This window comes from Lactuca saligna, chromosome 9 (assembly GCF_052625555.1).
Source record: "Lactuca saligna cultivar CGN05327 chromosome 9, ASM5262555v1, whole genome shotgun sequence".
Classification (NCBI taxonomy): Eukaryota; Viridiplantae; Streptophyta; class Magnoliopsida; order Asterales; family Asteraceae; genus Lactuca; species Lactuca saligna.
In genome coordinates this window covers 144,083,681-144,103,760 of record NC_136425.1, presented here as the reverse complement: position 1 = coordinate 144,103,760, position 20,080 = coordinate 144,083,681, and the positions used below count along the sequence as shown (strand labels likewise).

Genomic DNA, 20,080 nt, shown 5'->3' with positions numbered 1-20,080 from the left:
TATTGTGGGCAAGATCTCTTCCAATGCCCCTTTTGATTGTAGTAAAAGCAAATGGCCTCTTTTGGATCAGAAACATGGGGAGTGGAACCATTGGGCTTAGCCTTCGGGCCATTACTAGATGACACAGCTTGAGCCTTGCTCTTCCAGTTTTGCTTGGGATGACCTTTCCTCTTCTTCCCCGTACCCTGTCCAATGGCCAAGACATGGGCACTTGCAGGTGTGGAGGGTATACTTTTACCCTTCATCCCTGCCTCAGCTGTCTGCAACAAGTTGTGCAATTGGGCCAAAGTCTGCTCAGTGTTGTTCAAATGGTAAGTTAAGATAAACTGACCATAACAATCAGGCAACGAGTTCAAGACCATGTCAATGGCCAATTCCTCATCGAACTGAATGTTGAGCTTGACCAAACGCTCTATGTAGCGTTGCATTCTTTGCACATGAGATACAACTGATTCCCCCTTTTTCATCTTGCAAGCCATGAGTGACTTGACTACCTCAAACTTTTCTTGACGAGCTCGCTTATGGTACTTTTCCATAAGGTCCTTGTTCATATCAAAGGTCCAGTAGTCCTCATAGTACCTCTGCAATTCTGGGGACATGGTTGCAACCATGATGCATGCCACTTTGGTAGCATCATCATAGTGTTTCTTGTAGGCAGCATACTCTTCGGGAGTGGCTTTTGACTCATCAAGTTCTTTGAGCTCCTTTTCAAGGACATACTCTTTGTCCTCAAATCTAAGCGCCATCTTGATGTTACGCATCCAATCGTTATAGTTGGAGCCATCCATAACGACTTTGGAGCAGATGTTTAGTAGAGAGAAGTTGTGGCTGGAGGATGATGAAGCAGAAGTGTTTCCAGGAGTAGACATCTGAAAAGAAAGATAGTTTTAGTTAGATTCCAAGGCACCTCAATATAATAACCCAAAGATATCATATCAAGGTTAGGACCCAACTATGACGATTTACAACTTAGAAATGGGATGCCGAGATCCAAGTTCAAATCTCATAAAGGTAGGTGAATGACGATTCACCAATTCCACCATTAGACAAAATAAACGAAGTGAAATTCCTAATTCTTTTGAGATACATTAAAACTATTTAATGGCATGTTTTAATCTCGGATTATGCTCTACTATTTGTGACTGAGATACCGAGGATCACAAACTAGATGTGAATAACCATGCAAATGTGCTTGGTAACCTTATTGTCTTTATCATTTACTATTGATGTGCCGGTAAGCCACACACGCTCCATCAAAATGATAATTATAAGATACCCATTACTACTCTTTATTAGTGCCTTTTAGTGTGCCGGTTAACCACACACGCTCCACTAACGACCAATAAAGCATAATGTGCAATTTCATGGATTAGCATACTTTTCACATTTTTCCTAAAGTAACTAGAGTTGGGATTTTGAAAAATAGTGTTCTAGTACTTTCTTTAATAGCATTATACTTTTAATGAGGAGTAGTTGTCCTATCAAATCCGTTCTGCTAACGACCCTCCACTAATCAAGGAAGCGGTGGGTGAGAGTGGACACCCATTCAACTACCATTTTATAGGCAATTTCCTTATACCCCCCTTATAGACTAGCTTCGTGAATGAGGCATACTAGCGATTTGATTGACCATATTCTTATACATATATAATGTTTAACTTTTAATTATAATATATATATATATATATATATATATATATATATATATATATATATATATATATATAAGGTGTGTTTTAAAACATTTTAAAACTCCAAGAGTTTATATAAATTTTCGAAATTTAAACTACTAAATTTTAAATTTAAATAAACCAATCAATTAGATTTAATATTTATCTATTAATTAACTTTTAATTAATTTATTAAATCTTGTAAGGATTATCTAATCAAATTAATCAATTAATTTAATCCTAATCCTTATCCCTCTAAATTTCGAAAATTAAGGATAAATGGTAATTATCCAATTAATCTAATCAAGTAATAATTATCCAAAACAAGAAACCCTACAATCTCTAGCATATTTCGAAATTCACAAGGGAAGAGGCTAGGGTTTTCAAAACCCTAACCCTAATTTGGATTAGGGTTCTTTGGAGGCTAGGTTTTTCAAAAAACCTTTGATCCATAACCCAAAAAATCGAAAAATGGCCTTTAGGGTTTAATAGCTATAAACCCTAATTTGCAATTCAACAATTATGACAATTCAATTTAAAACAAATAATGGCTCTGATACCACTGATGGGTTTTAGGTAAAACAAATAAACTAGAAAACAATTCCTAAGTTCACATGCAACCTACTTTGGATCTATGTTTTATCTATTGAACATACAACTTTGAATTGCAAAACAAGAACCCTAGAGGAGAGAGGCTATAATCGAAATCTACAAACTAGGGTTTAGTAATTACATACCTTTCAATTGTTATAGCAAACAATTGATGATTCCCTTGATCTTGATCGTGATCTTCTTGGAAGCTTAGCACCACAAATGTAATGCCTCTAATGGAATAACACCCAAACTAGCAAGAAGGAAATTAGAGGAGAGAGGGAAGAGGGAGTATGCAAAATTTCGGCCCTTAATGTTTCTTCCAAAGAAAAGAGAGTGACCAAAACATGAACCAGGAGGCTCCTTATATAGCTGAGGGATCTAGGGTTTAGGAAAACCCTAGTTATCCTTTGCTTAGGGCCTAAGCAAACCCAAGGGCCTTATCCAAGCCCCTATGGACGAAATTATTAGGGTTTCCCCTAAAGATTTCGTCCACCCTTATCTAAGGGGGTTCTAGAGCCTTCCACTCAACTATTAGATAATTGAAAACTAGTCCCTGCACCTTATAATTAATTCTTTTAACCCCGAAATTAATTCTAATTAATTTCTGGCTAACAACTAATTAAACCAAATGATTTCTTATTAATATATTAATCTTTTAACATATTAATAAAATCATTTATATTAATTTATTAATCTTATAATAAATTAATATCTCTCCTTTCATAATTTCCTTGTCCGGTTGCTAGGTTTGAGGGCAACCCAAAAGGACTGTGCTGCTATCAATTCAAGTACATGCCAATTATAGTTATGGGCTTAGACACCTAATCCAACAGACCTATCAAACATATAAATGAGTCACTAAGGCCCAATAGCACGAGAATGACATAATTAGTCTGTTTGTTATTTTATTGTTTGTTTTATGCTTAATTATTTACCAAAATAAAAGTCCAACTTTTTGTAAAAAATGACTTCCTTGACCCGTTAAGTCGGAAATTTACATTTAATGCGTATTTTTGATAAATATAACATTTTTAACTCATTTTTGTCAAAATATCATTTTTGACTCGATTTTTATGAAAATATGCATTATTGGACCATTTGTAAACAATTTTATATTTTTGGCCCAACTTTTTATTAAATTCTCACTTTTTAGTCCTTCCTATAAAAATGTACATTTTTGGCACAAATTTGTTGAAAATGACATTTAATCCCACAAAAGTAAAAAAATTTACAATCTTGGCCCAAAAACTCGAAAAATCCCAAAGGAAGCCTATTTATGAATTTTTACACTTCTAGCTCTTTTTAAGATCACAAATATTAAAAAGTTTCATATTTATCAAAATACATTCTTTAAAATTGTGAGTCACATACAAATACACCATTTTTGGTCATTTTGTCATTTTGGCCCCTTTTATGCAAATCTTTTAGTTTTAAGTAACTTTGATGTATATTAAAACCATTTCTTTCCAAGATGATATGAAACGAGTGTTATGCTCTAGAAATAACATCATATTTTAGTAAATCTTTAAGTTCATGGAGTTTATAACACATAATCACATATATAACTTGAATAACATACAAAATCATGCATACACACATAGATCTACACAAGACAGCTTGTATTCTCCCCCAAAACATAGTAAAAACCGAAAATAGGGGGTATGAACTCACTTTGGGTTGTTGTTCTTGGTTTGATGAAGAGTTTGAAAGAGATTTCGGCCCTAGATGTTTTCTTGAGGAGATTTTCGTGATTTATGATGTTTTAAGAGCATGGATCATGAAATGGTGAGTTAATGGATGGAGGATTTGTTATATGATGAAATTAAACACTATAATATAAGATATCTTACCAGGATGATGAACTTTGATGATGTATTCTTGAGCACACACCCAATCACACACAATTTTCCTAGGAGGAAATGAGAGATTTCTTGAGATCTCTAGAGAGAAGTCTTTGGTTGAGTTTGAGAGGAAAATGAAGGTGGTGGGAGTTTTTGGCTCTTTGGTTGTGAATAAGAAGGAGGGGGAAAGAGAGGTGATTTGATGTTGTATGGAGATATGGGATGTAATTACCTTGTTATTTGTTGGTCATTAGTGAGGTGACACTCCTAATATCTCATTGTTTTTTTTTTTAAAGTAGGTAGTGAATGGAGGGAGAATAGGGTTCACGACCCAATGGGTTCACGACCCAATTGAGACGAAGAGATGGGTTTACGACCCATCAAGGTTCGATAGGATAGTTCACGGCCCATCATGGTCCATGACGATTAAGTGAGTTATTTTAGACCCAACATGGCTCAATTGCTATGGTTTGATGAATATGTTCATTAGCCCAAAATCATAAATTAAGAAGTTTACTGGCCCATTTGGCCCAATAAAAGGATCCTAGTCCATAATAAACTTGAACCGAGATTTTTAGGATTTAAGAACCATAACTATGTATATGAGATGCAATGTATTAGGTTTTGAACTTCACTCAGGAGTTTTGATTCAAAATGAATGATTTTGATTGAGCATAGGGCATAATATACACTTAGATTACCAGTCTTACAATATTTGATGGTTACATGAAAACAAATTTCCCTAGCTAAAAATGCTAGTTGTGACAGATACTTTTAATGAGAAAGTTAAAATTGAGTTTCGTGTTATGTCTATATCACATCCGTGTATATAAATTTGCTTTACATGAAAATTTAATAGATATTTGAACAAATGAACAACCAAATGATTGTTTTCTGCATGTTTTTAAAAGCCGACGTATATTAAAAATAGAAGAAGAATGACATGTTTATTTATCATGGGTAGATATAAATATTTTAAACTTTATCTTCATTTTGCACTGAGAGTTTATCTCAATTTGCATCTTTTTAAGTTGTAAACATTATGATTTTAACCATAATATATTTATTTACGTTGGGTAGACACAAATATTTTTGTAAAAAAGAAGATATCACAAGCAAGAAAGAAAATATCAACAACATATTGTAAACAAAATGATATTATCGACACGAAAGAAGTTGTTTGTATTAATTATTTCCATTAATGTTATGAAATCCAAATTTCATTCCCTGTTTATTTAATATGATATAAAATCTAACCGTATAATGTTGCTTAAATTGTAAATTATATGTATTTTAGTCATTTTTGATGAATTTGATTCTATTCATTTGTCATTTTCGACCTACCAAACAACACTGATTAACGATCCAATTCATTCTAATCGATTAACCAAACATGGATATGGAATTGTAATGGCTCTTTCAATTTCCTTGTTCATTCCATTACTTGGTTAATTCTATTCTCTTAACATTTGATTTCATCCAACCAAAAAGATCCTAAAAGTTTTATTGAAATGGGAGGTCTATCCATAAATTGTCCATTATTCAAAGGTTTGAAATGGAAATAATTCATAGCAAGTTTGGTGGAGGCTATGCCATAGGTGGTGTTATGCGTAGAAGTATGCAAAAGTTTGTTTAGTCCCCTCTATACTTTTTGTTTATTAAATTCAGCCCTTTAGAATGACAATATCCTAAAGTAAGTCTTCACAAAATATAATGACCAATGTTGTCAAACAAAGGGATAAGCAATATAACCGAATAAACATAATTATAACTTAGAGAATTAATTATTCATTCATAATAATGTTGATACAAATTGTTTCTTTAATAAATAACATTTGTTTACATTGAATTATAATCTAAGTATCATGACAAAATATAATATATATATTTTTAATATTTTAACGTATTGAAAGATCCTTTTAATTTTTTCGTAATTCATTATATATGAATTGTCTACTTTTATGAAAGGACAGAGATGGTTTAATTATATGTCATTAGATTTAAACCTATACATTTTTTTTTTATCATCAAACCATTTTAAAGGTTGGATAATTTATTTGATTATACCAATGCGCCAATTATTAGAATAGCAAAATGGTTTAAATGCGAAAAAACATATTTTATAGGGCATTTATGCAAATATCTAAACTTAAGGGTCACATTTAATTTACATCATCAAAAGTATCGGTCGTTCTATAGAAGGATCTAGAATAACCCCATCAATAAACCCTAATATATCCTCTCCGCCTCCTCTCCCGATCTACTCCATCTTCAAGTCCTCAAGGCCAAAGATTCAAAAATCTCGTTCTTATACTCTACGATTCTTTGTTTATTGAGTAAACTCGTCAATGGGGGACACAGAGACGTTTGCCTTTCAAGCGGAGATCAACCAGTTGTTGAGTCTTATCATCAACACCTTTTACAGTAACAAGGAGATCTTTCTTCGTGAGCTCATCAGTAACTCATCCGATGTAAGTCTTCGTCTCGCTTTGTTACATGATTACATTAGCGGATCATTTCTGTATCCGCTTTTAACTTGTCCGATGTTTTTGTTATGTTGTTAATTTGATATGCGAGTATTTCTAAGGTTTATGTATGCTTTGTTTCTTTGTATCTAGTGAAGATAGGGTATGATTTACATTAATATGACTTGACAATAAAACGTTTGTTGATTTTCATAGATCTATTCAACTATTTATACGTTTCTCGTTGCTCTCGATATCTACTTCAACATGTATCGGAGGTTGTAGGTTTATATATGGTAACGATCCAATATGATAGGCTAATAAGTAGTTTGATTACTCCCGTTACTTCAGTACTTTAACAGTTGTCTATAATTGTAGAGGTAAACGTGTATTTTTGCAGAATTTAAATTTAAAAAATTTGTGATCTCCAGAGTATCTCTGTATGAGACACATGTGTTTATATACGTGTATGTCTATGTTCGTTAATGCAATTTTGTCATTGGGTTATTAACATCGAACATTCGTTATAGGCTCTGGACAAGATTCGCTTTGAAAGCTTGACTGATAAGAGTAAGCTAGATGGCCAGCCGGAGCTTTTCATCCATATTATCCCCGACAAAGCTTCAAACACATTGACCATCATTGATAGCGGAGTTGGAATGACCAAGGCTGGTGAGTAATTTTTATAATCCAAACTCTACCAATCTCTTTATAAACTTTTATAAAACTGTGTTCTAACAATTTTCAATTACAATCTCAGATTTGGTGAACAATTTGGGTACCATCGCAAGATCCGGAACCAAAGAGTTCATGGAAGCTATCACTGCCGGCGCTGATGTCAGCATGATTGGACAATTCGGTGTTGGTTTCTACTCTGCTTACTTGGTTGCAGACAAAGTTGTGGTGACAACCAAGCACAATGATGATGAGCAGTATGTCTGGGAGTCCCAAGCTGGAGGGTCATTCACAGTGACTCGTGATACTTCTGGTGAAGTCCTCGGAAGAGGGACTAAAATGACGCTTTACTTGAAAGAAGACCAGCTTGAATACCTTGAAGAGCGCAGGCTTAAAGATCTGATCAAGAAACACTCAGAGTTCATCAGCTACCCAATCTCCCTATGGGTTGAGAAGACCACAGAAAAAGAAATCTCTGATGATGAAGATGAAGAAGAGAAGAAGGATGAGGAAGGCAAGGTTGAGGAAGTTGATGAAGAGAAGGAGAAGGAAGAGAAGAAGAAGAAGACAATCAAGGAAGTGTCTCATGAATGGTCTTTGGTCAACAAACAGAAACCAATCTGGATGAGGAAGCCAGAAGAGATTACAAAGGAAGAGTATGCTGCTTTCTACAAGAGTCTGACAAATGACTGGGAGGAGCATTTGAATGTGAAGCATTTTTCAGTTGAAGGTCAACTGGAATTCAAAGCCATTCTTTTTGTTCCCAAAAGAGCACCTTTCGACCTCTTTGACACCAAAAAGAAGCCAAACAACATCAAGCTTTATGTTCGTCGTGTCTTCATCATGGACAACTGTGAAGAGCTGATTCCGGAGTATTTGAGTTTCGTAAAGGGAATCGTTGATTCCGAGGACCTTCCTCTTAACATCTCCAGAGAGATGTTGCAACAAAACAAGATCTTGAAGGTGATCCGCAAGAATTTGGTGAAGAAGTGTGTGGAGCTTTTCCAGGAGATTGCTGAGAACAAGGAAGATTATGCCAAGTTCTACGAGGCTTTCTCCAAGAATTTGAAGCTTGGAATCCATGAGGATTCTACAAACAAAACCAAGTTGGCTGAATTACTTCGTTACCATTCCACCAAAAGTGGAGATGAGATGACAAGCTTGAAGGACTATGTAACCAGAATGAAGGAGGGGCAAAGTGACATTTACTACATCACAGGTGAAAGCAAGAAGGCAGTGGAGAACTCTCCATTCCTTGAGAAGCTTAAGAAGAAGGGGATTGAGGTTTTGTACATGGTGGATGCCATTGATGAGTATGCAGTTGGTCAGTTGAAGGAGTTTGAGGGGAAGAAGCTTGTTTCAGCAACCAAAGAAGGTCTGAAACTTGATGAGAGTGAAGACGAGAAGCAGAAGCAGGATGCATTGAAGGAGAAGTTTGAAGGTCTTTGCAAGGTGATTAAGGATGTGTTGGGAGACAAGGTGGAGAAGGTGGTTGTTTCGGATCGTGTGGTGGATTCTCCATGCTGTTTGGTGACAGGTGAATACGGATGGACAGCAAACATGGAGAGAATCATGAAGGCTCAGGCTTTGAGGGATTCAAGCATGGCTGGATACATGTCGAGCAAGAAGACAATGGAGATCAACCCTGAGAACTCCATCATGGAGGAGTTGAGAAAGAGAGCTGAGGCTGATAAGAATGATAAGTCTGTGAAGGATTTGGTTCTTTTGCTGTTTGAGACTTCGTTGCTGACATCAGGATTCAGTCTGGATGAGCCAAACACGTTTGGAAACAGGATTCACAGGATGTTGAAGCTTGGTTTGAGCATTGATGAGGACACTGTTGATGGTGATGCTGACATCCCTGCTCTTGAGGAGGCTGATGTCGATGCTGAGAGCAAGATGGAAGAGGTTGACTAATTTCCCAAATTAACAATACCTTCTTCTTACCTTGCTTCATAAACATTCTCTAGTCTTTTTTTGTTGTCTCAAAACTTCTTTTTTTTGATGTTTAATGAACAAGACATGTTATCAGGTTTTTTATTTTAATTCTATGAATCACGAATTTAGTTTATCTATCTATCTATTTAGGAAACGAATATTATCCACATCCACATGGACGGAGTTAGTAATTAATCGCCTTGTCGATAATAGTCTAAAACTCTGAAGTAACATTGCTTGAAAAGATCTATAATACAAGATTTCAGTTAAAGTAGCCACCACCATTTGCTTCACTTGTTGTCTCTCGCGCTTTCTACCTTGGTGATTCAGATCATATAAAAAGCTGAAATTAAACTAAATTTATTTTCGCCATTACAATGTTAGTAGAAATACACAAGAAGCAAATCTTAATTAACACATGGAAAAACATAATTTCAGTGTTTACAGTTAAACAATGCCAACTGAAGCTTTTCCTGCATTCCAATATAAATTAAACTTATATAGATAGAGAACGAATGAAATGAATTTAATTATATACATAGAGAAACAAACACTACTCGGTACTTGACTTAACAAAACACATAAACTTGCTGTAGAAATGAAATCACATACAGTCTCTGTTTGCAAGTAGACAAACAATGCAAGAATGAACAATACAAGATCCAAGATTTATGATCTATCTAACTTGATTTCACATTGGAGATCTGTTTCTGTTTCAATACAAACTGATTATGTATGTGATTCATACCCATCCATCCATATGAAGAAATCAGATTTTGGGGGAAGATTCTATCGTTTTAGAAAACCATCAAGAATAGAGTGTAAGCAAATCATACCTTTGTGTACAGATTCCGACTAGAAACAGAATCGAAATCAGTAATGGAATGGTAGATTGGCAACGATGAAGTTATAGAAAGAAGATGGGGAGAACATGCACGTGACTGGGCTTCTCGTCTTTTTTAGTTTTTTCTTGTGCCAGATCCATCTATCTGCCAAATGGCCCAAGAAAGCACTACACTTGGCTACAGCATGTGATGTGTGCCTAATGCCCAGCACAATTAATATGATTTTGTCATCTTTTAAATTTTTAATGAAAAAAAGTTATGTTACATGATATTATTTATGATTATAGACCTGACTTTTGTGTGATTCATAGGCATAATTATTAGTAATTTTAATTGTTATATATATATATATATATATATATATATATATATATATATATATATATATATATATATATATATATATATATATATATATATATATATATATATATATATATAGGTTCATGTTCAATTGAGACCATTTAGTTTTGTGAGACCGTAAGACCAAATCTAAAATAATTTTAAAATGCAAAATAAATGGAAAAATCCAAAAATTCTTTTTTTAAATATTATTTTCGGAATTTGAATTAACTAAAAAAATATAAAAAAATATTTAAAAAAAAAAAAATTCCGTTTTTTTTTTGAAAAATACGCGAAATATTCTAAATAGAATATTACATTGACATATTCTAAAAAATAATTTTAAAATGCAAAATAAATGGAAAAATCTAAAAATTCTTTTTTTAAATATTATTTTCGGAACTTGAATTAACTAAAAAAAATAAAAATAAATTCTATTTTTTTTGAAAAATACGTGAAATATTCTAAATAGAATATTACACTGTACATATTCTATAAATAATTTTAAAATGAAAAATAAATGGAAAAATCAAAAAATTCTTTTTTTAAATATTATTTTCGGAACATGAATTAACTAAAAAAAAAAAAAAGGCGTTTCACGGTCTCACAAAATATTGGTGGTCTCAAATGAATCTAACCATATATATATATATATATATATATATATATATATATATATATATATATATAGGGTAAAGTGAATATACCTAACAACCTTATATAAGCTTAGGTACCTAACCTCATCAAACTAGATCATTTTGCATTAAATTTTCATTGCAATCATGCAAGGTTCTTAAACTTTATCCATAAACTTGATTTACTTCAAAAACTTTTGGAAATTCATCATTATATTTCTCCTACATCATTTCATTTGTAGCAGTAGGATATGAAGTCTATCTGGCGGTATTCAATACAAATACGTGATGTAAAAGAAAGATATTGGTGAAAGTTCAAAGATTTTGGAAGTAATAAAATTATGGGGTTGAGTTTAAGAACCTTAGGCAATTACAATGTAAATATATATATATATATATATATATATATATATATATATATATATATATATATATATATATATATATATATATCTTTACTATTATATAAAGCATATTGCCCATTTCTTGAAATTTAAGAGGTACAACCACTTAAGAACGATGTAAAATTTTAAAATGCTTTAAGAAAAATTTATATGGTAACACTCTTTGACGTCAATATCAATCCGCTCTTCCCTAAATTGTCTCCCGTAACCCATGACTCCATCTTCTCTGCCTTCTCTGATGTATAGCAATCCAATCTTTACACTTTCTTTTCATTCCTTCGGGAAAGACAACAATCGCCTACCACAACGAAGACACCACGCCCACGGTTTGTGAAATGATGAATCCCACCCACTAATATTGATAGGAAACCCTAAATCCCTTCTCACAACCATCAAATTGTTCACCACTCTTTCACACTAACACTAACCGTCACTCACCAACACAAGGACAACCATATTTCAGCAACACTATCCATCATCGTTTGCCTCCCTACCACCGCCATGGCATCACAAGACCAGCCCCGCCGATATCTATAGAAAGGAACTCCTACTGCATCTTTTCCACCACCATACACACCATTCCCCACATATAGACACATGAAACCCTAGCCACGACACGTCTTCAAGATCCATTAACTATGGCAAAAGATCCAAATCAGTCGAGACTTTGGGTTTAGGGTAATTGATAGTTTTTTAGTTTTTTTTTATTATGTTGAAGTTTTGTCTCAAAGTTTTGTTCTTTCGATTTTACAAGAAATGGTGACGGTCTAAAGCCTTTCAATACAGATTATGTGAATGGGTTTCACATTCCCCCCAAAAGGAACCCTAATCTAACTCAACTCATCTTCGATCTTTTATGTTTCTCTTTATTTGTCATTTTAAAAGTAAAATTCAGACCCTAAATGATTTATTTTTGTAGATTTGTAATGTTAGGAACATAATCCACATTTCTATGTGCATTGAATATCAAGGAAAAGCTACGTATCATCCAATGTTGGATAAGTGATTAGAAGGAATTTCTTGCAGGTTATACCATTTATTAATGTTTTACTTTATGCACCATTTTTTCTGGACTTATGTTTTAAATGAAATTCTTGCAGGCTATGCAGGAACTTGGATTGATATTTGATAGGGTTATGTATTCATGGTTAGGCAAGTGAATCTGATTTGGTGTTTGGCATTCTTTCCCGAGTATATGATGGTATATGTTTATATTTATGTTCTTGAAAGTGTGTTTTAGGGAATCTGGTTTGCTTTTATATTTATTACTCCAGGCTCAGCAATCACATGTTTGGGGAGCATGTTAAGAGTCTCAAAGGATGTTCCACTAGAAGGTACTTAAGAAGCTAGAATTACTATATGTTATGTAGCTATAATATAATAATATATGTATGTGTTTTGTTTATGTTACTGTGTGTGTGTGTGTGTGTGTGAATGAACACATGTACATCCAATATGGGCCTAATGAAAAGATGTACTAAAGCTTCTGAAAACCAAGTCATTTTCTTATTAAAGTGTTTATTGCTTTGGTAACCATATATATAGTCTAAGCATCTTGTTTTTTGTAACTCAATCGAGACAAACATAAACTAAGCTGCATAATAGTAGCAGTGAAGTTAATGTTAGTTGGTTGAGACTTTCAGAACATTAAAATGCTGAAAAACCATTTTGTTTTAAACAACTTGATTGTCTAGATTTGGTTTGGTTTTGGTTTTAAAAACTAAAAATAAAATCCCAATAGCCTCAAATGCAACAACCACAATTTCAAATGGCTACTGTTCCAATAAATTAAAATTGTCATTTTAAAGTTAAATACAGAAGAGTTAATTTACATTTTTCGTCCGTGAGTACAACTAATTTTTCAATTTTGGTCTAAAAAGATCATTTACAAATTTGGTCTGAACTTTATTCATTTTGGTCTCTATGCAGTTTAAATTAAGATTTTAGACTTTAAAATTTGATAATGCTCATTTTGCACTTGGAAAAAACTAAAAAGGAATAGTATACCACACCATATGAAAACAATTCATTTATTTCTATTATACTTAATTAATGTTTATAACATTTCTTTTTTAATTTTTTTTTCAGACCAATCATAGGATAAGAGGAAATTAGAAAGTTGGTTCCTACGTTATGCTTTTATTTGAACTTTTCAAGGGTAAAATGGTAATTTTTAAGGCAAAAATGATCTTGATATTGCTTTTTTTAATGGAAGTTCTTTTCTGTTTCAACTTTCACTAATTTGGTGGCCAGACTTTCATTTCTTCATGTAGGAGCAGTAGGAGCAGTGTATTTTGAAAAATCTACTCTATCATAGCAATGTCACTCCAACAGAAAGAAATTTTCATTGGTACGAGAGACCCTTTTAAAGTAGAAGGTAAGAGATAACTTGTAAATACAATGTTATAGTTGGGTAGATCATAATTTACATTGTTGTAATGTAAATAAATACTACATCTGCTAACAGAGTTGCAGGAAAAAAAATATTATTTTTTTATTTACTTTATTGAAGATAATATACAAAAAGTTAATGATTCTTTTGTAGATATTACAGGGTATCGTTTTCCAAACTTTTGCTTATTCAACAGTTCTTCAAAATTTTAGTAGTTAACAGGAAATCCTTTGTAGTTCATTATTTAAGGTTGATGTTATTAACAAGGAGGTTGAATTGATATACATGGAATACGGGTATTATTTATTTGGTTAATTGGGTTTATATTTAGTTGGGTGTAATCTGTAAGTTTTAAAAATATATGTTTATTCATGAATTGTTGAAAGAATAATTTGTATAAAGCAAGATTATAAACAATGCATACAAAAGTCCTACTTAAATTCAATTGCCTTTTTTTTTAATAAATTTGAGACAAGTGAACTTTCATTTACAAAAGTCCTCAACTTACCACCCTCATCTTTTCTAAAAAATCTAAAAAATAAAAATGATAGATAAATAGACATATAAACACATTTTCTAATTTTTTATAATAGAAAATAAAAAATGAACAAGTTTTAACTAAATGCATTTACTAAATTCTCTACTATAAAGGAAAAAATAATGACACAAGAGAACCCTTCAAATGAGAACTAGAACTAAAACTTTCATTTGTATTAGTTAAACTCATTGCCTGTTAGATACAAAAAATAGAACTAGAAATGACAACAGATCAACAAAAACTTCTAAGTTGCTATATACTGTTGATACGACGACTTCACAAACCTAAGCAATTGCTTCTAAAGGAAATTGTTTGAAATTATTTTGTAAACTCTATTTCAATACAAAATGTCTTAGGAAACCAATCTCTGATATACATACTATTCGTTATCCTCGAAAAAATTATTGCCTAAGCGAAACTATTAACGGAAAGGAAACTACTCTTGATAAACAATTGTGTTAAGATTATAATATAAATTTGGTTTCAGGACCAGAAAAGAAGCTCAACATAGAGTGGAATTAAAAAAACCGGGTTAAATATTACAAACCCACAATCCATCAAACCGGTCAACGTTTCGAAACAAGTTAAGATGTTATAGTTATTTGAAGTTAAAATTTTGATTGCTTAATTGCAATTTGCAAGGAAGTGACACAAAAATGAATTACCAGTTTTTGATATTGTAAGAACTAAAGAATTATCAATATTTTGTAACTTGGTTGATACGTTATAGTTTTTATGGTTTAACTTGGTTGATACGTAATGATTTCTATGGTTTAACGTTGTATAAACAAACAAACTATTCACTAAAATGAATTAATCATTGTTTGGAAACAATTTCCTCCCGCCGCTTTGCGCGGGTACACAACTAGTATATATATATATATATATATATATATATATATATATATATATTGATGAGATATGGTCCACTGTCGTGGCCTAGACTGCTCTAGCGCGCCAGCTTGGTCTGACGCGCTCCTGCCAGCCTTGCCTGAAGCTCCCTTGCCAGCCTTGCTGGGACTCTCCTGCCGGCTCGGCCAGACGCTCCCTCGCCTGACACTCCCTTGCCATCCTCTCCAGCCCTGATTGGAGCGTGCCTGCCAGTCCCGCCCGGCGCCTCCGGGCGGCCTTGCCCAACTCCTTGCTAGTTGGGCCTGAATTGGGCTGGCCCAAGGCCTGACCTAATTGTCCCCTATATAATGAATAATATCTCCTCAATGGAGAGGGACCTTTCCCAGATCTTCCCCCATGGCTCAACCGCCATTATACTCCGGTCGGGTGGCTCAGCCGCCACCCGTCGCCGTTAGACACCATACACCACCACTAGCACCAAGATGGTTCTCTCCAGCTATGGAGGACCATCTCAGATCTTCTAGTTGATCTAACTTGACTGTCGGAGCCCGCTCCCGGAGCACAGTCCTTGAGTCGGCTCTAACGGGTTTGCATTGTGATATCCAGATCTCCGCCGTAGCAGAAGACCAGAAGACTCGCCGGAGGTCGATGTCGCATCATTTGGCGCCATCCTGGATTCGAGCAAGTAGCAAAAGCCTCAGTTGATTTCAAGCTCGTTTTTCTCTTAGATCTGTTGTTCTTCACATCAGGTTTTCCTGTTCATTTTCTAGCACCATTTGGTTCAGATCCGTTTGGCTTTGGCCAAGATTTGCTCAAATCGATTTGGTTATTGACAAGATATTTTCAGATCTGTCTAACCATCGTTCAGATCTCTTGATCTGCTGAGTGTTATGATCTGTTTGAGTTTTCTCTCTTAGATCTTCAGACCTGCATTGTTTTTTGCCTCAGATGTCTAGATACATTTTGTTTTAGTTCATTTGAGCAACCCTCAAGTCTTAAAAAGACTTTACCAGATCTCATTTTCATCTATTTTGATAGATTATATTAGAAAGTTGGGGAGAAAAGAGATTTCTATGAGTTTTTCCCCATCTTGTTCATATTTTCAAATTTTATTCAGCAAGTTGAAGAACAAACAATATTTAACAAGTCTTTATCTCTTTTGCTTCTTCATTTTCAAGAAAATCGGTTTTGGTTTCTGATTTCCCATGTACAACTTCATTCAAGTTGTTTATCTGATGCTTTCTTTAGATGCTTAGAGATTGATATGTGCATAATTAGTTAATTATTTAGCATATATTCTTAATCATTTTTAATTAATTATGTGAATAATGTGGACAAAAGGTACTTAAAATGTTTTGAATTTTGTTTTCAGTCCAGAAGATATGCTTGGAAGTAAAAGGGAGCAAGGGGAAGCAATTGAAGACTAAAGAGTGAAAATAAGAGACAAAAGACCATCTACTCGGCAAGTAGACGACTCTACTCGGCGAGTACACGAGGATGTTCCAGAAGATAGCTACGATTCCTGATTCAAGACGGATAACTATGCACCTACTCGGCGAGTTGGTCCTGCTACTCGCCGAGTACACCCTGTTTTGGGATATCTATAAAAAACGAATCCTTATCTAATGGGACAACATTCCTGGCGATTTTTGAAGGTCAAGCTGCGACTAAGAGCCCTAGAAGACGCTAAGGAACCCTAAGCTTCAATCTTTTGAAGAATTCAAGCAATTAGGTTAATCCTACCACTTAGATTTAGGAATTGAATATGTTTGATTTAGTAAACCTTGTTTTTATGTTTGTTTCTACTGCAACTATGAACTAAATTCGTTTTTGTTTCTGTTTGGGGAATACCAAGGAACTCCTATGGTTTAATTATTAGTTTTTGTTTGATTGTTTATTGGTGATTTATTAAATTAAGTTTGTTAAAGAACCTTATGCATTAATCACTACTATTTTCTGTTAATTGGAAGACAATTAGGTTGCATGAACATCTCTTAGTTGGTAACCTCATATGTCTATGTGAACACTAAACCATATGCTTAGAAGTAATGATTATGAAACTAAGATTAATAAGACAATAGGAAGATTAATGTGTGAGCTTGTTTGAGAAACCATCAAACAAGAGGTTAATTGAATTAATAACTTAATTGACCATTACAAATCTTATTTAATCCAAATCATTAATCTAGGGAATTAATTAGTTTAAACACTTGATCACCGCTTAAATTAGTTAATTGTCTAAGGGTTAGGAGTAATGAACATGAACCTAACCATTATAATTGGTAACCAATAGCAATTAATCTACCATAAATACAAATAACTATATGAGTGAATTGGTTGAACCTAAATAGAAACATCTTTATCAAATTTGGTGAATAGTTGTTGCTTTAGTTATTTAGTTAATTTAGTGTGCCTAAGTTTATAGTCTTGCAAAACTAGAGAAACCCCTTTTACTTTTATTAGTTGTTTTAGTTAAAATTAGTTATTAGTTTAATTTTCCGTTCCCTGAGTTCGACACCTTACTTACTAATCTATACCACTAAAAGACAGGTTCACTGCCTTTGTGTGTTCAATTTTATTAATTAAAAGTAGGGATAAAACAAGTGCATTTTACACACATCAAGTTTTTGGCGCCGTTGTCGGGGAACGGTTTTAAATAATCAATCTAATTCCTAATTTTTTCGATCCTTTGTGTGAGTTTACTTGCATAGAGTTCATTTATTGCAATTTAGTAATTAGTAATTAGGTTTTAGCATCTGTTTTAGTTTACTATTAAATTTAGAATCTCTTTCAAAATACCACTGATACTCGCCGAGTAGCAGTTTATTTAGCAGTAAATTTTAATTTTTATAGTACATTTTTTTTTGTTCTTTTTACGCTTTTATTTTACTTATTTCAGGACTTTCATGACCAGAGGATCAAACACACCACTGGTACCCCCGTTTGAAGATCCCGAATCCGCATTGAAAAGGAACAAAGGAAAGGACATGGAGAGTTCAAGTACACCAAAGAAGTCACCTTTGTCCAACTTGAAGACCGTTTTTGGGAAGAAGAAGAGCAGTAAATCAGGAGCATCTAGCGCCTCTTTGATAATCGAGGAACCAATTCAAGAAGATATCGGGTACGAGACCGAGGAAGAAGAGGAGGCAACGTACGAGCACGAAACCGAGTCCGAGGAAGAGTTAGCTTTCACAATGGCTAACATTGATGAAATCCCCATGGGAGAATGGAAGAAGAGGATGCGCGACGACAATGGCCCGGGACTTGTGCAACCCGCAATTCCCGCGACCGCTACCTTCGAGCTAAAGGGTCATATCCTAGCTTCACTCAAAGAAATACCTTTTTATGGGAAAGATCATGAAGATGCCTACAAGCATTTGGATGAAGTCAATGATGTAGCTGATTACTTCAATATTCCAAATGTAACCCGCGAGACTCAACTACTTCGTATGCTTCCGGTAACGTTCAAGGGTGCTGCTAAAGACTGGCTCAAGTCACTTCCTCCCGGATCAGTCACTACTTGGGCCAAGATGAAGGAAGAATTTATTGATCACTTTTTCCCACCTTCTAAGATAGCCAAGCTGAAGAAGGCCATTGCAAACTTTGAACAACAAGCTGGAGAGTCACTATATGAACCATGGGAGAGGTACAAGAGTCTGCTAAGAAATTGCCCACACCATGATCTAAACAGCCAGCAAGAAGTCTCCATCTTCTATGATGGAGTCAATGTCACAACCAGGCAGTTGCTAGACTCGCAAGGCCCACTTACAAAGAAGCCGCCCCTGGTGATTAAAGAATTGATTGAAGAATTCTCTAAACACTCTAGAGAATACCATAACCCTAGACATGATGTCACTAGGGGAGCCGCTTATGCTGCTACTGAAGACTTATCCGCGGTCATGGCTATGCTAAAAACCATGGATAAGAGAATGGATAAAATGGATCAAACGATCCATGCTATTCGGGTGGGTTGTGAAAACTGCAATGGGTCTCACCTCACTAGAGACTGCGATTTGGATGAGAATGGCAACAAGAAGGTGCAAGCGTGTTACTCGAGTGGAGACCGATATGATGAAGATTGGCGCAAACAAAAGAAATATTGGCTTCCTTACGAAGAATACAAGAAAGCCAAGGAGGAGAAGTATAGACAAAAAGGGAGAGTATTCTACCAAAAGGAGGAGCTGGTGCAAGAAAGGAAGCCAAGCTTAGAAGATATGCTCACTAAATTTGTAGCTGCTTCAGAAAGAAGGCATAGTGATCATGATGCTGCTATTCAAGAAACCAGAACCATGCTCAGGAACCAGCAAGCATCTATCCACAATATAGAAACACAACTTGGGCAACTTGCTCAACAACTTAACAAAGGTCACCGGGTGAACTCCCTAGCAAAACCGAAAATAACCCACGAGGCGCGCACATAAACATTGTCACAACAAGAAGTGGGAAGATAATCATTCCCCTGGCGCCCATTCGGACTGAAGCACCCAAGGACTCACAGAAGGAAGAAGCGGAAAAACCAGCAGAAAACCAAAAGTTACAATCTGAGAGGCCTACTCGCCGAGTAGGGCCGATGGACTCGGCGAGTACACCATCAAAAACATGTGAACAATTTCCTGAAAAGCTTTACCAGCCTCCAATGTCATACCCAACCCGAGCCAAGAAAGAGAAGCAGGAAGAGGAATATCAAAAGTTTCTAGACCACATTAAGACTCTTCAAATCAACATACCGTTCATTGAAGCCGTCATGAAAATGCCCAAGTATGCAAAGTTCCTTAAGGAACTCCTCACCAATAGAAGAAAGATGGAAGAAGTGCAGAAGGTAGTGCTTAATGAGAACTGCTCCGCTGCAATGCTAAATAAGCTACCAAAGAAGAAGGGTGATCCGGGGA

The 20,080-nt window shown here is 34.5% G+C and overlaps 1 protein-coding gene and 1 non-coding gene across 2 annotated transcripts; one reads left to right on the top strand and one right to left on the bottom strand.

The window, feature by feature from the left end:
- The first annotated feature begins 6,327 nt into the window (after positions 1-6,327).
- LOC145015024 (heat shock cognate protein 80) lies at positions 6,328-9,316 on the top strand. The gene is made up of 3 exons (XM_078973479.1): positions 6,328-6,576; positions 7,101-7,242; positions 7,331-9,316. Exons 1-3 carry the CDS (start codon positions 6,454-6,456, stop codon positions 9,160-9,162), a joined length of 2,097 nt encoding a protein of 698 aa, XP_078829605.1. The 5' UTR covers positions 6,328-6,453; the 3' UTR covers positions 9,163-9,316.
- Positions 9,317-18,769: 9,453 nt separating this feature from the next.
- Positions 18,770-18,876, bottom strand: LOC145019127 (small nucleolar RNA R71). Its single transcript, XR_013667445.1, has one exon. It is a non-coding gene; the product is annotated as a small nucleolar RNA R71 (small nucleolar RNA).
- Positions 18,877-20,080: the final 1,204 nt, after the last annotated feature.